This window comes from Metopolophium dirhodum, chromosome 1, assembly GCF_019925205.1.
Source record: "Metopolophium dirhodum isolate CAU chromosome 1, ASM1992520v1, whole genome shotgun sequence".
In the NCBI taxonomy this organism is placed as follows: Eukaryota; Metazoa; Arthropoda; class Insecta; order Hemiptera; family Aphididae; genus Metopolophium; species Metopolophium dirhodum.
Genome location: NC_083560.1, coordinates 84659165 through 84671259, shown reverse-complemented (window position 1 = coordinate 84671259; position 12095 = coordinate 84659165). Strand labels below are relative to the sequence as shown.

Sequence of the window (12095 nt, the reverse complement as noted above, 5' to 3'; positions counted from 1 at the left end):
TATTATACGAACGGTGCACTGTATATCTGTTGTTAAGCATAAAAACAAACTGTTTTGTATTCGACTGTGTATTCGCATATAATATATTTGCGAAAATTAGTTATCGTAAACGAATAACTACTAATCCTGTACTCAAACAAGATGTCGAACGTACAGAAGAATAAAATTCTGCCATTTTACGTGAACTTTTCAATTGCTGGATTGTCGGGGTAAAAATAAAATATAAAAACAATAATATTTCAACTAATTTATGTCATACTATGTTGGCTGTTATTAATTTAAAATAATTGTATAACCGTGGTTTGCATTAGGATGGGATCCGCGGTGTTCGTACATCCATTGGAAGTGCTGAAATTTCGTATGCAACTAAGTGGCGAGAAGGGCACGGCTTCAGATCACAAAAGCTCATTTCATGCAATAATAAACATGGCAAAAAAAGAAAAACTTTCTGGTTTTTATAAAGGCATTACCGCAAACTTTATGAGACAAATAATATTTACGTCAACTCGGGTGGGCTGCTACACATCGCTTGTAGATGAATTGAAAAAGTGAGCTAATATCGATTGAATATCTATATAATATATGTATTTATAAAACAAATGGATCTTGGTCTGTCTGCATGTAATTAATATAAACTCAAAAACTATACCAGGCCAGGGTAATTATAACTTATTTTTCAACCTATATAAGTACCTAAGGGGTAGCTCATATGTGCATTTTTTTCAGCTCATGAAAAAGTAATATTTTTTTGTTTATTTAAATAGTTGACATTGGATATAATATATTATATTACTATGTTAATTAGCAGGAATATACTTATATACATTTTTTTTTATGAAAATAAAAACAAATTTTGGCATGGACAGTGCCAGGCGGAATAGTTGTTACATGCAGAAAAGTTTACGTGTACATTTACGAATGCGTCCCGTACGCACATTTCGAATAGTATAAAAAAATATAATATATCGTTTGAAATTTAAATAGAATTGTGGGTGCTCGAAAATTAAACACATTTACACACGACATGCATGTGTAATATATTTATACATATTATGACATTTAGTTATATTACAATTTACAATATAAATTACCCGTTTAAGTATAAACAAAAAAACAGCTTAAAATTCGCACGAATAATAGTAATAATCTCGTGTGAATGTGTGTACGTGACAATGTGACATTTGACGGAATTGCATCTATTTAGCTATAGGTACGGCGACGTTATTGAGATTTGCGTGTTGAATAATTTGTTTTAAATGTGGGTAATTACTTTTAATTTAGTTTTTGACGTAATAGCTGGTAAATAATATGTATATCATATTTTATTACATGGGCATATTATTATGGTATGTACACTGGCTAAGTCTTAAAATATGTCAATCGTTCTACGTATAATAAATAATCATGTATCTATTCATATTGTGTAATTTAACTATACCACATCACTACAACATCAGTATGGCAGTATGATAATTGATAATCTTGCCATGTAGGTATCAGTGACGTTAGAAATCAACCGATACTGATGCATAATATTACACTAAGTATAATTTTATCAATATGTTACCTATGTGTTCCAGGCGAGGGCAGAGCACCGTGATTAATAACGCATTAGCCAGCATGTCCACCGGAGCGTTTGCAGCGTTCATTTCCACACCGACCGACGTAATATTATTGATCGAATATCACTATATAAGCAACAAGGTATGATCGGAACTTATAGATGGTCAGAACTTTCGTTAGACACGTGAATGTACGACGTAGCATAGCGTGTAATAGTAATAATAATTTAATGACAATAATATTATGATCATATGGGTAAGACAAGTGATCGACGTGATATTGCGCAGAATTGAACAAAATCTGGACCTTTGCGATCATACCATGTTGTTTATGTCACGGTGAATATTATTATTCGGTGACCTATAATCATCGATAATATTGAGCCCTGTCTTGTGGGATATAATGTATAAAGTTAATCGTTACAGTGACGCTCGGAGGAGTATTGTATGCCCCGGTGGTATAAATTTGATTGACCAAAATAAGTTATGTTTTAACGATACCTTGTTTTATTATACTGATATTAATAACTGATAAGTGTAAAGATTTCATATGAATGTGGTGTTGAAGGAGTGTGGGTCTTATATTAAAACCAAAAGTATTTTGCGCCTAGTTAGCGAATAATAATTGTCTCCGGGCGTCCTGGAGTCGTTAATCATTTAAAAACAGTTTGAAATGACCGCAGATTGCCGTGGTCCGCATGACAGCCGACGGACGATTGCCAGCGGAGAGCCGTCGTAACTACAAAGGCGTGTTCGACGCACTGATACAAATACGAAAGGACGAAGGCATAACAGGGCTGTGGCGAGGGACGGTAGCGACCATTCTCAGGGCGATGACAGCCAATTTGACGCAGCTGATGACGTATGACGCGGCTAAAGCTTATACGATGGACAATTGTAAGATCGCTATAGTTACCCCCATTTAACCGTATCGGTTTACGTTTATAATATTACATATTAGGCCAAAAAGCAAACATTGAATAATTCATACGGAAAATATTTTACACATGCGATGATTTGGCTTTTATGGCACTGGTAATACGAAAATATTATAATATGTATACTTCAAAAACGGTTTTAGATAAAATGGAGGACGGTTTGAAGCTACACACCGTATCAAGCATGATTTCCGGAATTGTATATTCCGTGAGCTCGAATCCAATGGACGTGTTGAAAACTAGGTGATATGCTTAAACGATACATTACAACCAACGGGGGATGTAGAATTTGGTTTTGTTTCTTTTTTTGGAGGGGGGGCAATATTTTTCAAATCATTATTAAATACATATTTATAAAAACACATATTTTATCAGTATTATTAGATACTTATTAGTATAAAGGAATTTTATATTATTAATTATAATGTAAAATAATTTGTTGTCACGCCTGCACCGAAAGTTTGGTTTTTGATAGCGGTTGAAGCGTAGGAAAGCAAAATTTTTCGGTCCAGCCGGTGGTAAAGTGGGAATCCCCAAATATCACGCGTATCCCCTGCACAACCAGACACTAAAATCTATACCATGGTCCTTACAAAATATACTTTTGGTTACATCTTATTATAACCTCCTTGCATGACGCATTAACATTTTAATTTCATGAAATTGTTTTCGTAGAATAATCTAACTGTTGCATAGATCCCTGCATAGTGCCTCATAGTGCCATAGTATACCTTTTATAATAATTATTATTTATACTGAAATCTATGAGTACCCACGGTCCTTACAAAACATAAACTTCTGATTACATCTTATATTAATATAATTATAACCTCCATACACGACGCTTAAAATAAATAAAACCAAATCGTTTCTTTCATGATATATTGTTTTCGCAGAATTGTCTGGTTGTTGCATAGATCCCTGCATCGCCTTTGCCGTAATCGATTAAAGCAGAGGGGTCACAAAAAACAGTATGTGTGGCTCGTGCGGGGAAAGCAATTACAGTGATGGGTGAAATGCGGACATCGCCCGCGGCTCGTGCCACACACGTTGCACGCGACTGAAATAGCTCACTTCCCGCCTTTGCCACACAATATACTATTACGTACTTATAAGCACAAAAGTTTAAAAGTATTAGTATAAATTACTCACAATTATATTAAACATATATAGCACAGCTAATGTAGCTGTGGCTAGGCCCCTCTGCTCCCCCCACCCCTTAAATCTACCATGACTTATAAAGTTATAACTGTATAATACATCTATATATTACTATAAAATTGCATTATATCACATTCGTAGAATACAACAACAGAAAATCATAAATGGAAAAGCAGAATACTCGGGCATAATAGAAGTGGCGTCGACTTTGGTGAAGTCCGAGGGAGTTATGGCTTTGTGGAAAGGCTGGCCTTTTTATTATTTACGAGTGGCACCAGGGACTGTCTTGTTATTTATTTTCATGGAGCAGCTTAAAAAAAGATATGAAGATAATTTTATGAAAGACCAGTGAGTGATTAACTTAACAAACATGAACCAATGTATTTTTTGTCATTTTGTAATTTTTTTTGTTTTTTTTTGTAATTTTTTGTTTTTGTTTATATAATAATATAAATTAAAGAAAAAATCTTCATTCATAAAAGTATTAATTCACGTGACACGTCAAATGAGTTAGTTCAGTCAAATGAATAAGTTGATTGAATTTTCATACCACTTTGTCACTTTGAACGTAAAGTAAAGCTGTTTAAATAATTTAATCAATCTGACGGAAATTGTATTGTCTAAATCCGAGCATGCATAACCGATACGGTGATACACCACTGCATATAAATTATAGTTTATATGTGAAGATATTTACCCAAGTGTTAAGTGAAAATATTTCATAAAAATAATAATAATTAGGGCAGAGGACTTCTAGCATTGCTTATTTGTTTTACGTAATTGTAAAAAATGACCAACTAGAAACAAATTTGTTTCATGTTATGAAAAAGGCAAATACGTAGATTTATGTTGCATATATTTGGATTTTTGGGTATTTTTTGAGACATATTAATTTTTTGTTGGATATATTTTTCCACATTTTATTTTGAATATAATTTATAAAACAAAAATCAAATTTTATTCAATTTAATTATTTGAAATCGTCGCACTTCCACACTGCCACATACCACTGTCCCCATTTTTATTGACAGTCACACATTTCGATTAACGATTGTTACAATGATAGCCATTAACCCTCGACAAAAAGTCCAAAGCAATTAGCTCTAATCATCAAGTATGTATTTTATCAAAATTATTTTTGGTCATTAATAGTTGGCGCCCTATTTCATCCCACGTGTAACAAAAATATCTCAAAGTATTAGACACTGGACTTGAGTGCTTGACATAGGAACTGGAAACCATTTAGTGTGTCTTTATTTATTTATTTATTTCTCTAGCCTCTCACATTCGCTTCATCTTAACTGTTCAACTCAGTTATTTTATATATACGTTTGTGTTAAATATTCATATTATAACAAATATACTTATTACTTGTTAATGTTATATGCTATATTCTTTCTCCGAACTGTAACTATAATAAAGTTAAAATGTATGAATGTGGCCAGTGTGTGTCTAAACATAATCAGAACAATATTAGTATGTTAGTAAAAATGTATGAAAATATCATCATTTTGATAAAAACCACCTTAAATACTCCAATAAAAATATAAATGACTATAAAAAGGTATTATTACCTGAATATTCGAGTTTAACATTATATGATTAAGTCTATGTGACAACGTTAATTTGGTTGGTCCCGGAGTATGTTTGTCAATTGTCATATACCTATCATCTGTAAGCAGTCTTGATAGAACTGAATTGTAAATATGAAAAGCACATTGTTCTTAGTAGGTACTTACTACTTAGTAGTTAGTACTTACCTATAATATATAGCTCATAAATTGAAAAGTATCTCCTTATTGGAGGCCACCATATTGATTCAATTATCTATATTTTTTTTGGAATCATATTATAAACAAAAATAAACTATTACTTATAAGTTATAATGAATCAATTTATATATTTTTACAATAAATAATAATGAAAACAGACTATGACTGAGGCACAAGCAGATTAGGCCATTGCCTAAGGGCGGAAACATATTCAATGAAACGGGGGCATCATTTTTTATAATAGAAAATTCGTTATATTAAGATTCACAACTAATAAATTAAACAAAATCCAACAATTGGTTGACATACAATAATCCGAAAGAAGAATATCACGTTTCAAAATAATACTAGTGATGAAATCTTAAATATTAAATTTAATTAAAGAGAAATTTTAAATATCGCGTTTTTCTACAGCTATTAATTCTTTGCAAAACAGATTTGATCTGTTAAACTATTATTGTTCAAACTTTGGATTCTTGTACAACATTAACTTGTTAAAAAACTGGAAGCACAAAACATTATTGAATTATTGCAAAGATTTGGCCACTTTATTAACAGCAAATGAATCATCTGATATCGACGCAATAGTGATATTCGAAAAACTAAAAATGTCTTGTCAACTTACCGAATCAAATAGTTCTCCAAACAAAAATCTTGAGCTCATTTGTAACAAAAAAATACAAGATATTTACCCCAATGTAACGATTAGTTTGAGAATCGTTCTAACGATTCTGGTCACTATAGAGTTAGCTGAGAGAAGTTGAAACTTATTAAAACCACCTCAGATTAATCATGAGTAATTAATGGTTAACTGAAAGGGATAGCTTTGTTATCCATTGAGTCTGACTTGGCGCAAGAATTGGATTTAGAAGACATTGTTCAAAACTTTGCTTCAAAAAAGCAAGGAAAGTTAATTTTTAGTTTAGTACATCTCTACAAATTGTAAAGTTGAAGTATTTATATTTACAATATTGTATTATCATTTATCATTATAATTATAAGATTATTATTTCTATCATTAGGTATAAGACGTTTATTAGTTTACGGAAATAATAATAATTTGTTTAACTTCTTGAAATTTATTAAATACAATAATAATTTAAAATTATTAATATATAATTAATTTAATATTAATAATTAATCATTAATTATTCATTATATTAATAATGTACTAAATTGTGTACTATATATTATTTTGCTTTTGATGGATGGGGAGGTATTATGTTTTCCGAACTGCGGAAAATTTCTCGCGACGGGCCTGTTGCTATGTTGAATGGGGTTATATAGACAATAAATCATAAACGGTGATATGTTTTTAATAGAATTTTCATCATAATAAGGTATGTAATTATATTTTTGTGATAGTTACATAATAATTTTTTTTACCGTATTTTAAATAATTATATTATAACGAAATGGTGAAATACCATTGTGTATCATTCCACCATTCCCATTTGACTATATTATAGTGATAGTTTTTATATTTATATTTTATATATATATTAATCTATTGTATATTATAATTGATTCTCTTTTAAATGATGCATGTCAAAACATGTGTCATTTCATCATAATATGAAAGTATTTAATGTAAAAGTAATATAATTGTCATACGGATACCCATAGTGTACCCAATTCCAATGGCAGTTGGATTAATCATAGAAAAAGTAGGTACCTACTCTGAGTTTTAGAGATTTTATAAACAGTTATAAAAACTGATCAATAAGAAACATTTAAACATATTGTACTACATACAATCTAACTGCTGTTTTATTTGAAAATAAAATTATTTAGGTTTGCAAGTCAATACATATATTATTATGTACCTACGTAACAATTACACATAGGTTCACAAAATTATCATATTATTTAATGTTGTCAGTATTAAAAAAAAAAAATATTGATATGAATATCATTATAAATTATGGTACTATGAAGGGTTATTTAAAAACAAATTCAACCTCATGTATATAACTCATGCATTGAAAAGTGTAGGTCCTTTATTAGAAGCTAGGTTCTTACCATTTTGATTTCACTAGCATCGCCTATACATGTAAATATATTTTAATATGATATACAATAAATAGTTTATAAGTAAATTATTATTACCTATTAATTTTTTCTTTTAGATTTTAATTTTGTAATAATTTAGATTCTTAGTTGTATATTTCACCATTTCGGTAGGTATATATTGCAATATAAACTAAATCTTTGTATCAATTAGAAGGCTGCGTCTAAATATATATTAATAAACTGCAAAATATATATCCTTCCTCTCGGGTTTTGATTTATCTATGAATCACAATTAATCATTTATCATTGATCATTATTTATATACCAATCACCATCTTCCACCAGTGGATTTCTAGTATCATAATATCAATTGTTTTCAGTAAATATGTAAGAATGTCCTCAGAAGCTGCAGGTAAAATATTATAGAAGTGAGAAAATATTGTGTACGACAAAGTCTGATATACCAGCGTCCAGCAGGATACCAGAATATTTTGATAAAAATACATACACTCGATAATTTTTTAATTATTATTAAGTGTGTATTTTATATACCTATTATATTTGAGTATCTGACTAACCAGCGATTAATGGCCAAAAGGAATTTTGATCATACACACGAGACACGACACACCCAATAATTAAAGCCAAATACTTTTCGTCCAGAGCTAATGGCTTTCATTGTAAATCGACAAATCGTTAATCGGCATGTCGCACGTGTGACTGTCCTTAGCAATAATATAGATGTGAGAGCCGGATAATTTTTTTTTAATTATTAAATATATTCTAACCTAGAATATTATATTTTTTTCATATGGGTAGTTTGAAAATACATACTATAATAGCATCCTAACGGCTAACAAAAACATTCTTCAATTCCTGTGTTGTCAAATTGACTTGTATCCATAACCAATAGTTATAACGTTTTGAAGCAATATATAGGTATATGTGAATGTATTTGTTCTTATTTTGTATTAACTTCTAGCTGACCCCGTGCATTTCGTTGAATGTTAAAAATGCCAACTCTATATGATTCATACTTTGTTTAATTCGTTTTTTTAATATTCGGTGATTTGATATACCTATTATATTTGAGTATTTGACTAGCCAGCGATTAATGGCCAAAAAGAATTTTGATTTTATAGGTACACATGTATAAGAATTTTGATCATACACACGAGACACGACACACCCAATAATTAAGGCTAAATACTTTTCGTCGAGAGCTAATGGCTTTCATTATAAATCGATAAATCGTTAATCAGCATGTGTGACTGTCTATAACAATATGGATATAAAAGTAGAATAATTTTTTTTTTATGTAAAATATTATATTCTAACCTAGAATATTATATTTTTCATATGGGTGGTTTGGAAAATATGCCTATACTATAATGGCATACTAACAAACGCATTCTTCAATTTATTCCTGTGCTGTCAAATTGACTTGTGTCCATAACCAATAGTTATCTGTAAAATAATAGTAAATGTTTATCTGTTCTTTTTTTGTATTAACTTCTAGCTGACCCCGTGCATTTCGTTGACCGTTAAAATGCCAACTCTATAGGATTCAAACTTTGTTTAATTCATTTTTAATATTCGGTATAATGGTGTTTAAAACAAGTACCACTTTAAAATGCTGGAAAATGCTTTCTTAGTACACACTTATATGGCGGTATGAAGGTACCGTGAAAATTGCAAGCCTCAAGCTATCATTATTATAGCCATCCTGCCAGGCGTTGCCCGTGAGACTCACTTGTGAGTGCAATATATTGTCAAGTTATATTATTATTATATTTTCAACTAAAGTATTAATATTATGTAATATACTGCAATTATCAATTTTATAATTATATAAGTAATAACATTATCTAGACCTAGACGAGAAAAAATAATAACACTATTACACTACAATCATTTATATTTAATAGGAGGTAATTTTGACGATTCCAAGAAAAAAATTTGTCTAGAATTTACTGTGAAGTTAAAGTATCAGTTGGATACTTTAGTCAAGCATATTTAATATTTATTTATTAAAATATAATTTTGATGTCTGATCGGAAACAGTATAATTACTCGTATACGAAATCAACCTATTCATGAAAAATGGTCCATTTCATGAAGTGGAAACGGTAAATAATATACTGTGTGTTCACAAAAACACAGTTAATAATAATATATAAATATTGAAGTAATTTTAAGTATAAAAAAATTTAAAAACGAAAAATTTTACGGTCAGCAGATCACGTTAGTATACAAATTGGAGTGAATTGACCTCTCATAAAATGTATAGGTAAGATTATTATTTAGGTATTATCATAGGCTTTTTATTATATATTTTTATTTTAAAGCGAGTTAGGTATGAGTATTTTAAATTGTAGGTAGGTTCCTACAATTATATATAAGTGTTTTATAGCTTTTTTTCCTGTGGATTTTTTATCCGGGGATTTTTATTCTGGGGATTTTATTTCCGATTACCTATTGCCTATAATAGGTACCAGTTGTTTGTACTTGATATTTGGTCATTGAGATGATTCATGCTATAAATATATTAATTTTAAAATGATCTACAGTCTACAGAGATACTAAAGTAATATATATATAGCAATAAAATGTCGTAAGTCATAACTACAATTTCTTTGATCTTAAAATATTAACGATACATAATATTAATAATTATCTATAGCTATAAATTAAAATAAAATTACAAAATCTACAACATCCATTTCATATGAAGTACCACTAGCTAGGGTACAATCGAGTCTCGATAAATTGAATCTCAAGAGGGATAAAAATAAATTCAACTTTGCATTTTTCAAGCTAATAATACATCAAATATAACTTTTAAATACTTCAGGGTGCAAGAAAAAGCTTCGAGTTATCGTGACTCAACACTCAACTGTAGGTACTTATATTGAAAAAACAACATCTATAAAGAAAAATACATTTTTAGTAAAGTACTATTATATCTATAATGGGTAGGTACTTACGTTATTATACTTATTATATATTGCACCAATAATCAATATAATTTATTAAACTGCTTCATATATACATATTATAACATTTACCATTATAATAGACACTTATGACTTATCGGCTTATTGCAGTAAGGAAAATTCATAGCGTCCAATAAAAATTTGAAGGTATATTATTGCCATTTAAAATATTAAAATTTAGTATTAGGATTTAGCAGAAGGGCATAGGTAAGTATAGAAAAATTAACAATGTAATAAATAGATACTATTCATTAGTATTATTAGTATTTATAATCAATGGTAAATGATTTGAAAACCTATGTAGATCAGTGACGGGAGGTGAAGGGAACAAAGATTGGATATAATTGAGCGCTAGTCGTTAAATAATTTTATCAAAACTTAATAAATGGATTGACGCACAGCGGACAATGTACAAATGCAAAATAAACCCAATGTAGTGCGTATATTTAATATTGCCTAATATCTATTCATAATTTAATTATTTGTATTCTATACGGGCTTTTAAAATTATAGTATTTTTTATACTTCAAATAATGTAAAAAAAATAATTCCCTAAACATTAATACTTAATACTTTTATAGAAAATGAGTGCTTACATTTAAATTAATTTAAGAATAACTTATATCACTTGTATATAAATGTAAAATACAATACGGCAGGTAGTCATAGTAATGTGATGACTCATTAAGAGGACTTTATGACGTGTTATTTCCGTCTAACGAACGTACAGCATTGCACATATTCTACGTTCAGCAGAATCTATTATTTTATATTATATATATTGTTAGTTTTAATATTACAGTAAATTTATCAATAATCAAACTTCAAGGTAAGAATATCATCAGCGATATTTCTTTATTTGAATTTTAAAGTGACAGTTATCAGCCTTTTTAAATATTTATATTATTCATAATATTATGTATAATGACCTGTATAATATACATATTAAACAAATGTTGATAACAGTCACTTTAAATTCACTTTAAAATTAAAATAGTTAATATTCTTACATTAATAATTGATAATTGATAAATTTACTGTAATATTAAAATATTTAAAACTAACAACACAAAATTGATTCTTAAGATGACTGCACGATGAGCGTGGAGCGATTTATGAATAATGAGAGTCGTGTTAAATATTGCGTTTAAAAATTATTGTAAATCCAAAAACGTTGCAATAAATATGAACAAAAACTGAACAAAAAATCCTACTTTGTAATGTGTGTAAAAATTAATAAATCAATGCATATTAAAAAAAAAAACTGGGATTCGTGTGCATTTCATCAATGAGTACCTATAGTACCTATAGCCTATTGTAGTCAGAGTTCGGATTAGATTAGTATTTTTTTTATCTAGATAGATATAAAAGATAACCCAACTCATATTTATCTAGATAAAGATAAATATGAATACTTATTTATCTAGATAAAAAAAAGATACAATTTTTTTTAAAATGTGTTTTAAATTTATGTATATTTTAGTTGGGCACTAGGAACATAATAATAATAATGATATAAATAAAAATAATTACATTATTTATAAACCATAAACTTGGTTTGAGAATCTGTATAAATATTTAAAATGCGTTTGTACAATTTCGCGATTTTTATCAATAAAAAATGTATCTAGATGAATTTATTTAGATTAGTAA

General features: G+C 29.0%; 1 protein-coding gene across 1 annotated transcript; it reads left to right on the top strand.

Moving 5' to 3' along the window:
- On the top strand, positions 1-4361 carry LOC132936793 (mitochondrial 2-oxoglutarate/malate carrier protein-like). The gene is made up of 6 exons (XM_061003555.1): positions 1-209; positions 312-548; positions 1581-1665; positions 2246-2459; positions 2644-2743; positions 3803-4361. The coding sequence occupies exons 1-6, from the start codon at positions 142-144 to the stop codon at positions 4011-4013; spliced, it is 915 nt and encodes a 304-aa protein (XP_060859538.1). The 5' UTR covers positions 1-141; the 3' UTR covers positions 4014-4361.
- Positions 4362-12095: the final 7734 nt, after the last annotated feature.